The sequence below is a fragment of the Dendrobates tinctorius genome, unplaced genomic scaffold, assembly GCF_039654945.1.
Source record: "Dendrobates tinctorius isolate UK_male_01 unplaced genomic scaffold, ASM3965494v1 ptg000208l, whole genome shotgun sequence".
Lineage (NCBI taxonomy): Eukaryota > Metazoa > Chordata > Amphibia > Anura > Dendrobatidae > Dendrobates > Dendrobates tinctorius.
Genome location: NW_027361875.1, coordinates 2,796,836 through 2,813,068, shown reverse-complemented (window position 1 = coordinate 2,813,068; position 16,233 = coordinate 2,796,836). Strand labels below are relative to the sequence as shown.

General features: G+C 43.2%; 1 protein-coding gene across 1 annotated transcript in view; it reads right to left on the bottom strand.

Moving 5' to 3' along the window:
- Positions 1-16,233, bottom strand: part of SPTB (spectrin beta, erythrocytic) — a 152,936-nt gene that overhangs the window by 26,721 nt on the left and 109,982 nt on the right. The window contains exons 22-27 of the mRNA XM_073554165.1: positions 14,200-14,289; positions 12,850-13,128; positions 11,891-12,021; positions 8,154-8,358; positions 4,567-4,941; positions 1,443-1,687 (exon numbers count right to left, since the gene is read on the bottom strand). Of these exons, the coding sequence (XP_073410266.1) occupies positions 1,443-1,687; positions 4,567-4,941; positions 8,154-8,358; positions 11,891-12,021; positions 12,850-13,128; positions 14,200-14,289 (1,325 nt within the window). The remainder of the gene's footprint in view (positions 1-1,442; positions 1,688-4,566; positions 4,942-8,153; positions 8,359-11,890; positions 12,022-12,849; positions 13,129-14,199; positions 14,290-16,233) is intronic.

The window sequence follows — 16,233 nt, the reverse complement described above, 5'->3', positions numbered from 1 at the left end:
GTGGTACTAGAGTTCAAGCCCCCTTTCTCTCTGAAGAGGAAATTTGCATATTTAATTTCCCAGAGGAGCACTGCATGGCCTATAAGTCTCGTTACACTACATGTCACTCTCCACCAGGAGAAACGTTACACCTTTTTCTTGACTTTTAATGGATTTAAAATTAATAGTGGATTTTTATTTTTATTTTTGTGGATTGTTAGACTCAATTTCTTTGTGCACATTGGAATCTGGATATTGACCAAGGGACTTGTACATTCTTTGTGCTCTCAGCATTTTCCCCTGTGCATGCATGTAACAAGGTGAACTAATCAATCTTTTCATTAATTACATTATAACCACTGGTTCAAATAAAGCATTGTTATATATTGTGTTACCTAAACTGAGGGTAAATATTGTACATGCATATCTATTTATATAATTACCTTGTAATGTTTTCATTTCCTGTTCTGTCCAGATAATAGTAATCTTTATTTTTATATAGTGCTAACATGTTCCGCAGTGCTTTACAATTTGCACACATTATCATCACTGTCCCCAATGGGGCTCACAATCTAGATTCCCTATCAGTATGTCACCGTATCCCAGAATTCCAAGCGGAGGAAGTTCACCGACCGCCATAATGGGACACCCAAGTGATGGGTGTCTCAATATGGAAACTGCTGCTGGTACCAACCTATTGAGCAGCACCACCAGCGGAACACCGTCGCACCACACACACACTCTATACGCCGTACGCACCACACACTCACACTCTCACACACATACACTCACACACATACACTCACAATCTCACACATACACACTCACACAGCCTCTGGTGCAGTACCACTAGTGGAACACCGTCGCACTGCGCCTGCGCAAATTCCATACAGGCGCAGTGAATCATTCGGCTGATCCCGGCGGCAGATGCGTGACGTGTCTACTGGCAAAGGAAGCCGGTCACATTAAAGGGGTTTTCCCACGAACGAAAGATCATTTTAAAAATTGTCTGTGTCTGACCGTGTACGGAGCATACTACATCTCCTGGTCAGGGGAGGAAGCAAAAGACAATACTGACATAACAGCAGGGGATCACAGAGGATTAATTTTGTGAGGTAAAATATTTCACTGACTGTTTTTAAACAATATTTTACCTCACAAAATGTATCCTCTGCGATCTCCTTTTTTAATGTCAGTATTGTCTTTTGCTTCCTCCCCTGCCCAGGAGCTGTGGAATGTTCTGTACAGCAGACAAGGGGGATAGCACATGGAGTAGACAGGTCAAAGAAGAGAGCACATACGGGAGAAGTCAGCACATGGGGAAAGAGAGAGTGGATAGGTGGGTGAGCACATGGGGGGAGAGATTCTCAACGCTGCAAATCCTGCCCCCATCATGACACTACCGCCCTCCCGATGCAATAGCATCGGGCCTCCATCTAGTATAGGATAAACAAGTCCCATACCTCGGCTTCTCCTGGGTTTCAATTTGTCTCATAATACTTTCCATCCAGAGCATTAAATTGCGGACCATGCTGAAGAAATGGAATTTCTCAGCTGCGCTGCTCAGTTCCGTCCGGCGCCCATCACAGGCATCCAGAAGTGCTTTCCATGCCTCTGTCACCTCCCTCTCCTTTTTCTGTATCTCCAAAGCTTGATCACCTGCATAGGCCGCATACAGACGTGTTGCTGTGTCTTGAAAACCTTGGACCTGCAATAGTAAACGTAAATCTGTAAAATCTATATTATATTTAATCACTTATCCTTGTCCTTCTACACTGGGTGCAGAATTATTAGGCAAATGAGTATTTTGATCACATCATCCTTTTTACACATGTTGTCCTACTCCAAGCTGTATAGGCTTGAAAGCCAACTGCCAATTATGTAAATCAGGTGATTTGCATCTCTGTAATGAGGAGGGGTGTGGTCTAATGACATCAACACCCTATATAAGGTGTGCTTAATTATTAGACAACTTCCTTTCCTTTGGCAAAATGGGTTAGAAGAGAGATTTGACGGACTCTGAAAAGTAAAAAATTGTGAGATGTCTTGCAGAGGGATGCAGCAGTCTTGAAATTGCCAAACTTTTGAAGCGTGTTCACCGAACAATCAAGCGTTTTTCATGGCAAATAGCCAACGGGGTCGCAAGAAGCGTCTTGATAAAAAAAAGGCACAAAATAACTGCCGATGAATTGAGGAAAATCAAGCGTGAAGCTGCTAAGATGCCATTTGCCACAAGTTTTGCCATATTTAAGAGCTGCAACGTTACTGCAGCATCAAAAAGCTCAAGGTGTGCCACACTCAGGGATATGGCCACGCTAAGGAAGGCTGAAAAACGACCACCTTTGAACAAGAAACATAAGATAAAACGTCAAGACTGGGCCAAGAAATATCTTAAGACTTATTTTTTGTAAGGTTTTATGGACTGATGAAATGAGAGTGACTTTTGATGGGCCAGATGGATGGGCCCGAGGCTGGATCAGTATAGGCCAGAGAGCTCCACTCCGACTCAGACGCCAGCAAGGTGGAGGTGGGGTACTGGTATGGGCTGGTATCATCAAAGATGAACTTGTGGGACCTTTTCGGGTTGAGGATGGAGTGAAGCTCAATTCCCAGACCTACTGCCAGTTTCTGGAAGACACCTTTTTCAAGCAGTGGTACAGGAAGAAGTCGGCATCGTTCAAGAAAAACATGATTTTCATGCAGGACAATGCTCTATCACATGCGTCCAAATACTCCACAGTGTGGCTGCCTAGTAAAGGTCTAAAAGAAGAAAAAATAATGACATGGCTCCCTTATTCACCTGATCTGAACCCCATAACGAACCGGTGGTCCCTCATAAAATGTGAGATCTACAGGGAGTGAAAACATTACACCTCTCGGAACAGTGTCTGGGAGGCTGTGGTGGCTGCCGCATGCAATGTTGATCGTAAACAGATCAAGCAACTGACAGAATGTATGGATGGAAGGCTTTTGAGTGTCATCGTAAAGAAAGGTGGCTATATTGGTCACTGATTTTTTTTGCTTTGTTTTTGAATGTCAGAAATGTTTATTTCTAAATTTTGTGTTGTTATATTGGTTTACCTGGTGAAAAAAAAACAAGTGAGATGGGTATATATTTGTTTTTTATTAAGTTGCCTAATAATTCTGCACTGTAATAGTGACCGGCACAAACAGATATCCTCCTAAGATAGCCAAATCCATGATAAACCCCACTCCAACTTCCAAAAATATTAAGCTTTGATATCTATGAGTCATTTGGGTTGATTGAGAACATAGTTGTTATTCAATAATAAAAAGAATCCTCTCAAATACAACTTGCCCAATAATTCTGCACACGGTGTATGTAAGGCCTGTTTCACACATCAGTTTTTTCTGTCAGTTGTAATCCGCCAAAATGGCGGAAAACGGCTCCGCCTGGGAACGGACAACAACGTGTGCCACCAGACCGTTTTTTTGACTGATTAGGTGAAGGAAGAAATGTAAAGGAACGAGAGAGAGAATTTTTTCTCAGCCGCCAGATCGGGATTTAGGGTTAAATTTACTGCAAACGCGATTTTCCTGGGCATCCACAGTGTAAAGTGCGGATCCGACCAGCCAGAAAAACATTGCATTGTCCGTCCAGGCTTGTCAGCGGACGCCAAAATCTTGGTGGATCCACAAAAAAACGGATCCAATGGATGCCCATCCGTCAAGACCTGCCGGTAATGCGTCTATGGGGAAAAAAACGGATCCGCCAAAAAAATGGCGGATCCGTTTTTCTTTGCAAAACGGCGGATTTTGACTGATGGAGACAAACGGAAGTGTGAAACAGGCCTTAGAGACGCATCTGACAACAAGAGAAATACACACACAGGGTGTAGATGTGTTCCTCCCAGTAATACATGCTGGGTCTACATCCTTCACTAGCTCTCGTGTATCAGCATAGCTTCACTCCTGTTCTGCTTTACCTCCTGAGAGATCTCTTTTGCCCTGTATACATATGCCGACATGATGCTAGAGAGATTGTAGGATCTCTCTGATCTCTGAGGCTGTCTGTGTGATCTCTCCTCCTTCCTCCTTCCTCCTTTCCCTGCAGATTTCACAATGAGTTCTCCTCTCCCACAGCATATTTTGTGGGATCTCTTTCCCTGCAGACTGTCATCTCCTCCCTCTTTAGGTAGCTAGCATTGTCATGTACAACCTCCCATACCCCAGTAACTCTTCCTACTATTTCTAACACTGCAAAGAAGAGAAGCATACAGCACATAAAGCAGATGGCATAAGCCTTGGGTTAACAGCATCAAGGAGCAATGTGATGCTGGGTTGGTAAGAGAAACAGCACAGCCAGGTATGTAAAGATGTTGCACAGACTCTACAGCAGCAAAATGGTAAAAATACTTAAAGAAGACTATTTATTAAAGTGCATTGCATTTTTTAAATTATATAGTCAAAAAAAATATTACTTCTAAATTTCCTGCCTAATAATAAATTACACAGGAAGCTGATTTTTTTAAAGAAGTTACCCTATGGATGGAAATTTTCTTCAACCTATTGTGCGCTAAAAAGCTAGTAAGGAAGAATTTACAGGTGAATTATGGATTTATGTACCTGTGATCCAATAAAATGAATACTCCTTTCAAAGTCTGTGTGTACTCTGTGCAATGTCTCAGCAGTGTGAACATCTCCTCCAAGCTCCTCAGGTAGTTCCTTGTGCTTCTCATCAATCATGCACAGGATTTCAGTTCCATCATAGAAGTACTTGTGTAGGTCATAAGATGCAGATAACAGCTGGACACGGGTGTCAATTAGTTCTAGTAGATCTGCCCAGCTCTCGTTTAGGTTGTCCTTCCATTCTGCAATGGTTGCAGCTTCAGAGTGACCCGCATCAATCAGCTCCTCAATTAAAATATTCACGTTGTCAATACGTTCCTGCCCAATGGCTCCTGTCTCTTTTGCAAAGTCACGGAATTTGTCTCGAAGAATCTAAGGAAAGTCATTTTAAATATTTAAAGTGAATCAAAAATGAACATTCAAAAGTGAAACAAGTCCCTTCAGGCATAAAGCAAAAGTAGCAATCAGCATTATAGATTACGCAACAGTCAAAAGTGGGATCATGCGGGTAAACTTTGCTGCCTCAGTTCCTTATAGAATACATGAACATGTCTGTGATCTAAACCTAAACGCTACTGTATGCATAACAGTCAATTCGGATGTGATTCTCAACTTGGCTCATCTAATATTACATCTGATGTGTTAATCTTCAAACAGTTACATAGTTAGTAGGTTGAATTCCGTCTCTTCAACTGAGAGATGGGAAAGGATTTGCATGAAGGAAATGGTAAACTTGAAGGACCACGAGCTGTATAAGAAAGTGGTCCCTGACTGTGGGTAAAGTGCAAGATAACCCCCCTTTACCTCAGTTCTCTAATAATTGTAGGTATGCAATGTGTTAAATTGGGAAAGCTCATCTGTGTAAACGTGGGGGAGGAGACAGAGTTACTGGGTGGTATGCTATTATAGGATTATGTCAATTCTTATGGAACTTATTTTTGGACTTCCATGCGCTGCTTGACAAAATACAGGATTCCAATTATGATAGAAGATTAATCATTAATTGGAATCCTGTATTTTGTCAAGCAGCGCATGGAAGTCCAAAAATAAGTTTCATAAGAATTGATATATTAGCGGTCACTTGTTTGACCATTGGACGTGCAGCAGCTGACTACTAATATAACAGGTGAGTGGATTTCTTATATATTTTTTAATATTAACCCGGATAAGACCCTATTTGCGCTTTTCTGTTCCTATAGTGTATTATATTATAGGATTATGCCCCCTTTTGTTTCTCCTCCCCTTTTTATACCCCTGCTCAGTTAAGTATATGGAATAGTTCGGGGTATAAGGTTCTTCTCATCCCTGTGCCTTTCCTCTTCACCGGATACCGCTGACAGCGTTTCCCTCCCATCCTCCCTAACAAATTTGATAAGTTATGATTTTCTTTTGGTTCATTTTCTTCTGTGTCAATTGTGAAATAATAAGGAAAGAAGAGATGGAGAAATGTGAAGTCACGGCTGGCGGTGAAAAAGTACAAGTTCTGAGTTTTGTTCCAACGACGTACTTGTCCTCCGGGAGTCCGGAGGTACATACCGTGTTGGAGAGTTTTAAAAATTGATGGAAATATGAGAGAACGGTTAAAAGTTTGTTGATAAACAAAGAGAATAATAAAAGCCGTGGCCGACCCCGTCCACAAAAAGGTCAAATTGTTGGTGTTTTTAATTGTATTGATTAAGAGGGAAAGGCTATGTTTAAGCTATGGGTATAACAGCAGTCTTAGGAATTCGGTTCTCTCTTTTGATCTAAAACACACGTCAAACTATGGCCCACAGGGTGAGCATATTTGACCCACGACGCACTTCGCACCAAATGGCCATCCTGGATGACGATACAGTTGAAAGCAAAGATGAAAGAGAGTGCAGTCAGATGATGCTCCCTCCGCCACCATTCTCCCTCTGTGTCTGATGTCTCAGCAGGCACGTTGATGTCACTATTTAGCGTCTGCTGTGCCAAGCAGTGAAGAGCTTCAAGCAGTCGTCGCCGAGACCCGAACAGGGGAAGACCAGGGAGAGGTGAGTATTTTTGTAAATGTGGGGCCGACTATACTGCTTGGAGGACTATAAAGAGCACACAATACTGTATGGAGGAATATGTGAGAACCTTATACTGTATGGAGGACTATGTGGGGCCCATTATACTGTATGTAGGATTATGTGGGGCCATTATACTGTATGGAGGATTATGTGGGTTGCATTATACTGTATGAAGGACTATGTGGGACCAATTATACTGTGTGGAGGGCTGTGTGGGGATCACAGTTTGAAAATCATACTGTGATGGGTAGGTTGATGGGGGTACAGTAGGGTCTTTGCACTCTACGTGTGAAGGGTACTGTGAAGGAATTCACTGTGGGGGTATCTGTCTTTGAGAGGCACTTTTGTTGGCATCATGCTTTATTATCAGTATTATTCAAGGTTTTTTTTTTATCCTTTGAGTTTGACATCCCTACTCTAGAGGAAGACAAAAACTCATAATGAATTAACCAAAATTTTCTCTCCTGATCACCAGTTTCAAGCAGATGGAAAAAGATACAAAAAACTGAATGTTATACTAAAATATTTGGTATTTTCTTCTAAGAAATCATCTAAGACCTTCTTTGAAACCATCGATGGTTCTCACTGTGACCATCTCCTGAGGTTGACTATTCCACTGATTAATAGTTCTTATGGTAAAAAAGCCTGTCTCCTCTGAAGATTGAACCTTTCTTTCACCAGGTGGAGGGAGTGCCCCCTTTGTCTTTTGAAAGTGTTTTACATGAAACAGCTTTTGATTAAATTTTTTGTATGGGCCATTGTAATTGTACAATTTATTTGTGACTTAAAGGGGTTTTCCAAACAAATTTCTGCAGTGTCTTTATCTCACTACGAGTTGCTGATTCCTGTCAGCTTGCAATATGCTCACTGTCAGGATTCACCACTCGAGCTGTCAAACAGATCGGAGTCCTGACAGTGTCAGCTGTCTTATGAGGAAAGGTTGCAGGATTTGGGAATGTTTAGTTTGCAAAAGAGAAGACTGAGAGGAGACTTAATAGCTGTCTACAAATATCTAAAGGGCTGTCACATTGTAGAAGGATCAACTTTATTCTCATTTGCACAAGGAAAGACTAAAAGCAATGGGATGAAACTGAATGGGAGGAGACACAGATTAGATATTAGAAAAAACTTTTTGACAGTTAGAGTGATCAATGAGTGGAACAGGCTGCCACGAGAAGTGGTGAGTTCTCCTTCAATGGAAGCCTTCAAACAGAGGCTGGACAGACATCTGACTGGGATGATTTAGCGAATCCTGCTTTGAGCAGGGGGTTGGACCAGATGACCCAGGAGGTCCCTTCCAACTCTACGATTCTATGATTCTATGATTCTATGATTCAGAATTTGGCAATCAGCAGAGTTCACCAGACGATCGTTCACTCAAAAATTATTAACCATCAATCAACCTACTTCTGTGTAGGGTGGCCCTAGGAGTGCTTGTTGTTTCAGATGCTTGTGCCTCTACTTTTCTAGGACTACGCAAATATTTTTGCATGCCGAGGACCATGTCTGCACCGATGCCCTACACAGACAGGAATAAAGAATACTTACAGTCACATGATCTAAATCTTGACCCAACTCTTGGGATGAGGCTTTAATGTCCCTCTCTGCAATCCACTGCTCCAAATCTTCCACTTCCCGCTTCAGCTGGAACATGTGGTAATGGTTGTCCAGATTCTGTCTCCTCTCATCTGCCCTGTCCCTCAGTGCGGTGTACTGTTTTTCCAGATTGTCCTGGTGTCGCATTATCTGTTCACTAAGAGCAGAAATAAGAATAATTAAAATGTCTTGTTCCTGTCATGACACTTTAAACAGTACTGATCATTTCCAATAGGAAGTATATGAGCCCGCGCTCCACTGTGCGTACAGGACCAATAGGAAATATAAGGAAACTAGAGGGTGGCCCGATTCTAACGCATCGGGTACTCTAGAATCTCTCTCTGTCTCCGCGCCGCAAATCTCCTGACGGAGGCGTGCGTCGTTCGAATGCGCTGATTGGTTGCGGCCGGCCGGGCGCGACCAATCAGCGCCGCGGGATTTCCGTTACAGACAGACAGGATAAGACGATTATATATATAAGGAAATATATGAACCCGCGCTCCAGTATGAGCATAGGAAGTGTATGAGCCCACACTCCACTGTGCATATAGGTCCAATATGAAGTGTATGAGCCTGGGCTCCACTGTGCATGCAGACCCAATAGGAAGTGTATGAACTCATGCTCCATTGTGTACCGGCCCAATAGAAAAAATTGTATGAGCCCGCGCTCCACTGTGTACAGGCCCAATAGGAATTATATGAACTCATGTTGCAGTGTGCATACAGGCCCAATACAAAGTATATGAGCCCGCCCTCTACTGTGCATACAGGCGAAATACAGTAGGAAGTGTATGAGTCCACCCTCCACTGTGCATACACGCCCGTATGAGCCCATGCTCCAATATGCGTACAGGCTCAATAGGAAATATATGCGCCCACATCCCACTGTGAGTACAGACTTAACAGGAAGTGTATGAGCCCACACACCACTGTGTTTATAGGCCCAATGGTAAGTGTATGAGCCAGCCCTCTACAGTGCATACACGCTGTGATGGATTGCACAGGGGAAGGGGTGTGTCGACTTCACTCACCTCTGTGGAGGGAAGAGAAGGACCCAGCCGGGATCGGCTCTCTGGTGCCATCACTTGCCCCAGGTCAGTCATGAAACTACACCAAGGGCAAATAGTTGCCGGAAAGGCTTCCCTTATAGGTACGAGTTATTGAGGTGCTTCCAGTGAGGGGGGGAGATATACCACCAGTCCAGGCTGGGGATATATATAAACCTCCCGGCTGTCACTCGTCAGAGTTCCTCACTAACACAGTACAGTATGTTGCTACCAGTTCCTCATGCAATATAAGCCCCATCCTACAGCAGGTTTATCAGGTCAGAAACCAACCTGGGTAGCGTATAATAACCAACGGAGTGTGCGGACGTGGGGATTCGCGAATCGAGATAAAAGAGCAGCCCAAGACTAAGTTTATATTTAGTCACCAAAAAGGTGCACTAGATAAGTACAGGTATATATACAGAACAATATATAGAAGTATACAGTCAAAAGTGTCAAGGGTAGGGTACAGATAGGTTACAATTACAGTGTTATGTAGCATGTGACCACAGGAAGGCCCTGATGGATCACAGGTCCAAATCTTAGTTACGTGATTCCCCTGACCACGTCAGCTAATGGTCCTCCTGCCAGTAGAAACTAAGTCCAAAATGAGGGGCTGCTTAATATCTCCTAGGCTGCTCCCTCCCACACTCTGCGACCACCCCTGGGCTAAGCAGCCTCCCTCCTCCCATATCTGAGAGTATGAGTTTCCAGGCGGAACTGTGGACGGCCCATAACTTTCCGCCCATAGCTCCAAATTGGTCAGCGCCGCCGCCACTGAGTTCTGCTGGATTTTATCTGTGCAGGAAGACTAAATACGGCTATTGTATTTAATTCCTGGTAGCTATGCTTTATAACTCCATAACGCAGGGTTCTGGAGGTGGCTAAATAGTATGGGCGTGTGGGGAAAGAATGCCGATTCCGATTATGTACTCGGCTAAGTTCAGAGATCTTGCATTCTTTTATTATAGGTCATTTTCTAGATTCCATATCTCAGAGCCTTGCACTGGTTAGCCTGGGATCGTGCGAGAACAGGCTGGACTGTTTCTCGTCGTCAGCTTCCTGGTGGGCTTCCTGCTGTGGAGACGAGCGAGGAGTGGAGCCGGGCGGGAGGACGCAGGATCGCCTAGTGTGACAGGTAAGTAGCGACCCCCGTCCCCAGCGATGTCACTAGTGAGATCTGCCTGTGTGGCAGCTCACTAGCGACCACTTAGCAATGTACCAGCGATCCTGACCGCGTCATATCGCTGGTCAGGATCGCTGGTACATCGCTAAGTGTGACACTACCTTAAGAGCCCGGGCTCCACTCTGCATACAGACCAAATAGGAAGTGCATGAACCCCTGCTCCATTGTGTACAGGCCCAATAATAAAAATCTTTATTTTTATATAGCGCTAACATATTCTGCAGCGCTTTACAGTTTGCACACATTATCATCGCTGTCCTCGATGGGGCTCACAATCTAAGTTCCCTATCAGTATGTCTTTAGAATGTGGGAGGAAACCAGAGTACCTGGAGGAAACCCACGCAAACACGGGGAGAACATACAAACTGCTTGCAGATGTTGTCCTTGGTGGGATTTGAACCCAGGACTCCAGCGCTGCAAGGCTGCAGTCCAATCCACTGAGCCACCGTACACGCCCAATAGAAAGCATATAAGCCCGCCCGCTACTGTGCGTACAGGCCCAATAGGAAGTATATGAGCCCGCGTTCCACTAAGCGTACAGGCCCAGTAGGAAGTATATAAGCCCGGGCTCCACTGTGCATACTGGCCTAACAGGAAGTGTTTGAGCCCGCGCTCCACTGTGTGTACAGGCCCAATAGGAAGTGTATGAGTCCATGCTCCAATGTGTGTACAGGCTCAATAGGAAATATATGATCTCACACTCCACTGTGATTATAGACCCAACAGGATGTGCATGAACCCGCGCACCACTGTGCTTACAGGCCCAATAGGAAGTGTATGAGCCCACCCTCTACTGTGCGTACAGGCCCAATAGAATGTGTAGAAGCCCACGCTCCACTGTGCATACAGGTCCAATAGGAAGTATATGAGCCCATATGCCACTGTGAGTACAGACCCAATAGGAATTGTATGAGCCCATGCTCCATTGTGCGTACAGGCACAATAGGAAGTGTATGAGCCCGCACTCCATAGTGCGTAAAGGCCCAATAAGAAGTGTATGACACCACGCGTCACTGTCTGTACAGACTTTATATTGAGTCCACGGAGCTCAGCTGTCCTGCCCACTAAGCACTGCGCTGCAGATCATTTTTTTGGGCTGTCAGTGGAAGTCTCAGGACGTACACCCCAAGCGACCTGCTGCACATGTTAGAAAGTGATTAAATATTAAATAAATGACACAGCCCCTTTAAATAACATTTCCCCTGTTTTGTAATGATCTGTAAAACCTTTTCCCAAAGCATTTTTTGCCACAGGTAAACAAGTCTCTCCTTAAGACCTTTCGGATGCAAGATTCAAAAGTCAATAATATTCAATAAACGAGGAGCAAGGTGCAACTTAACATAATCTCGTCATATGGCACCCAAAATAAAAGTGTGGTTCTTGTTTTTCAGGAGTGTCATGTATTCCAAGAAACTGCCGAATATCCCTAACTGTACCTGAAGTCCTACTGTACATACCCATCAGGATGCTCTAATGCCAGGAGTTTCTGGGATTGCTCTGCCAAGTCTTTGATATTTTTTCCAAATTGTTCCACTCCGTGCTGCAAAATCAGGTGTTTCTTCAACATGAGAACTACACTTTCTTCATCCTATAGAAAGAGAAGGACAAGAGGATGACGGTTATGTGGAAAAGTGACATATATGATGTTTTTCTCTTTTTTAATCTACATTATCAATTCTTAGACCATATGACTTAAGGGAAACTAGATGTGGCCTACAGAAGTCAATAGCATCAAGAGGACATCGTTTTTCTCAACTTTCTGAAGCCTCAAGCTTGCTGCCTTTTTGGTACAATCACAGTTTTCTGTGCTGTAGATCTAGCCGTGCTCAGAATGATGAACTCTGTATAACCCCGCCAACAGATCTTTCTGTGCACTCTGTATATTGACAGAACACTACCAATCAGTGCTGGGGGCGGGGTTACACAAAGCAGCTGGACCAGGAGGCACAAGACACCTAGTCTTCTACTGATCATTTCCAGCTGATAAAACACTAATTTTGTGGAAAGAGCAACACACAGCCTAGTAAGTCACTGGAATCAGACTCTCTGTCCCTACATTATGCTGCTCTCGGATTACATAGCAAAAACCTGCTGACAGATTCCCGTTAATCAGGAAATGTGATGTGCCAATAGAGTGGCTGAGAGCTGTCAGTGATGCTGCTTGGCTGACACCAGGGTCAGGGGCTGGGGTTTGCGCCCACCATGCATTTCTGTAATCTTCCTTTAGCTGTATATAGTGGATTGTATATAGTAGGTGTACCTAGGACTCAAAGAACTTTCAGATACTCATATTTAAAGTGACTATGTCTGGTGAGAGATTATTGTAAAAAAAAAACAAAAACAAGAATAATCGAGAAGTCATAGGAATGAATATCTTATTATATTTTTTTCTTTGCTGTACATACTAAAAGTGTACCTTTGGCTTGTCATCCCCCATTAAATACAGCTGCTGTTCATCAATCCAAGACTCTGCTTCAATGGCATCCATGTAATATAGCTGGGCCTCATTCGCCTGGTTAAGGGCTTTCTGACGATTTATTGTTGCTGTCTGCAATCGGTCCCATTCATCTTGCAGTGATTGATGCTGCTTCTTAATAGGTTCAGGGTCAATATCAGGTTCACCTTCCATAGCCTCTGCTCGTCTCATAACATCGTCGACTCTTGGACCATGACCTGCTATTTCTTTCTGCAAAGTCTTTAAAAAAATAAATAATAGTGTTCTCCGTCATCAGGGCCAGACGTGGCAGATACATTTGGATTTTAGTTTTGGATTTTGCAGCAAACATCTACAACTAAATCCAAGAGAATGGCCCTGATTCATCAGGCAGTTTTTGACATTTTTCTTGCGTAAACTGATTCAAATGCTGCAAAATTATTGCTCATGTCTTGATGATTCGGGGCCAATATGTGTGGAATAGTTTTCATTAAACCCCATGTATTGAACAAAATTTGTTTGGATGTCAATGCATTTATTGCGTTAAAAAAATGGAAAAAATGGACAATGTCAATCTTTAGGCTGAGTTCACATGCTGCATTACCACTTCAGTACAGCCACATCCCCCAAGTTTGCCTCTAGCACATGTAACCACAAACTGTTCTACTCAAGATAAGTCTAGATAAGTCCAAATGAATAAGGCCAATTTCCGTTGTGTCCATGACAATGCAAACTGTGAAACCACGGAATAAATTTGAGGATGAACCTTGGATTTCTCCTTGGATTTTCTATAAAATCAGCATGATATTTTTCAGCTTGAAAAATCCTTCATCTGAATTTGCCCTTACGAGAACCCCAAATAATATTTCTTGCAATAAATACAATTTTTTCTTGCTACAGTTTTCCAAATTTGTTCAAAAAATGTGCGTGCAGCAGTTTTGCCACGATTTCAGAAATCAGGGTAAAAGAAATGCATCAGATAAGTCACTCTTGTGACCCCATACACATTAGACTAAAGTCTACTGAACCAGCCAACATTGGTGGGTTTGGAGGACAATCCAATGTGTACAGGGGTCTTCTGACTCTCCCCATAAATTATATTGGACAGATAAAGGTTGGACAGGTTGAATTTTACACCCAACCCTTTTCCTCTCCGGGACATAAACAGCTGCCAGAAATGTTTCTCCGCTCTCCCCTAGGAAAGCACATTAACTTTTGGCAGAGCCAAACTTTCCTGTGTATGTGGAAGTCAAGGGACCACATAAGTCGACACCCGAATAGTCGGCAGGCCGTCAGCCATCGCTTGTGTATGGCGGGTTTAGATATCATTACCTGATTCTTTTTCAGAAGCATCTGACCCGTCTGAAGGTTATTGCCATAATCCTTCGATTCCGCAAGAGGCATTCTTTCCTGAACCCAGAGCTGCAAGTAGATGACAATGTACAATGAGTGTTATTTCATCACTTTTAATTTTTTTTCTATCTTTTAGTTAGAATATAACTTAAACTGAGAATAAATAGATCAGGACTAGAGTTGAGCGATACCGTCCGATACTTCAAAGTATCGGATCGGAATGGATCGGCCGATCTTAAAAAAAAGTATCGGTATCGCCGATTCCGATACCGGAAGTCCCATTCAAGTCTATGGGACTTCCGGTATCGGAATAAGAAAAATCCTGTTTTTCCCTTGTACAGCCTCTCTGGGGTCTGTACGGGCCTTTCGGGGGGCTGTGCCGGCCTGCCAGGGGGTCTGTGCAGGCTCCGGTGGTCTGTGCCGGCCTGCCGGGGGGGCTGTGCAGGCTCCGGTGGGCTGTGCCGGCCTGCCGGGGGGCTGTGCAGGCTCCGGGGGGCTGTGCCGGCCTGCCGGGGGGCTGTGCCGGCCTGCCGGGGGGCTGTGCAGGCTTCGGGGGTCTGTGCAGGCATCGTCCGATGGGACTACAAGTCCCATCGGGCGATGCCTGCTACCATGACAGTGATTGACACATTAGCCAATGATGGGACAGTAGTAGTCCCATCATCCGGCTAATGTGTTGAATGTAAAAAAAAAATAAATTACATGCTACATACATGCTACATACATACAACATGCATACTACATACATGCTACATTCATACTACATACTACATACATGCTACATTCATACTACATACATACTACATATATACTACATGCATGCAACATGCATACTACATATATACTACATGCAACATACATACTACATATATACTACATGCAACATACATACTACATATATACTACATGCATGCAACATGCATACTACATATATACTACATGCTACATACATACTACATATATACTACATACATACTGCATGCTACATACATACTACATGCTACATACATACCACATACATACTACATACATACTACATGCTACATATATACTACATATATACTACATGCTACATACATACTACATATATGCTACATATATACTACATACATACTACATACATACTACATGCTACATACATACCACATACATACTACATACATACTACATGCTACATACATACTACATATATACTACATGCATGCTACATACATACTGCATGCTACATGCATGCTACATACATACTACATACATACTACATGCTACATACATACCACATATATACTACATACATACTACATACAATACATTCATACAATACATACATAGACATACAGTACATATAACATAGAGTAACATACTTACCAATACTTGTCACATTGTTCCCCGAAGCCATTGTCTTTTACGGAATAAATATTAACATAACAAACCACAAAAATACTCACCCACGATCCGAAGCAGTCCACGAGTGTGTCCCACGACAATCTTGGGTAGAGAACTGCAGCATCAGCTGTTGCTGCCGTTCTCTACGGGCTGCAGGAATCCAATGACGGAAGGTAGGTATCCTTCCGCACTGTATTCCTCCGCCACTTAAAAAAAAAAAAAGTCCCTAGTCTCACTTTATGCCATTGCTGCGTGGGAATTTCCCACACAGCAATGGCATAAAGTGAGACTAGGGACTTTTTTTTTTTTAAGTGGCGGAGGAATACAGTGCGGAAGGATACCTACCTTCCGTTATTGGATTCCTGCAGCCCGTAGAGAACGGCAGCAACAGCTGATGCTGCAGTTCTCTACCCAAGATCGTCGTGGGACACACTCGTGGACTGCTTCGGATCGTGGGTGAGTATTTTTGTGGTTTGTTATGTTAATATTTATTCCGTAAAAGACAATGGCTTCGGGGAACAATGTGACAAGTATTGGTAAGTATGTTACTCTATGTTATATGTACTGTATGTCTATGTATGTATTGTATGAATGTATTGTATGTAGTATGTATGTAGTATATATGTGGTA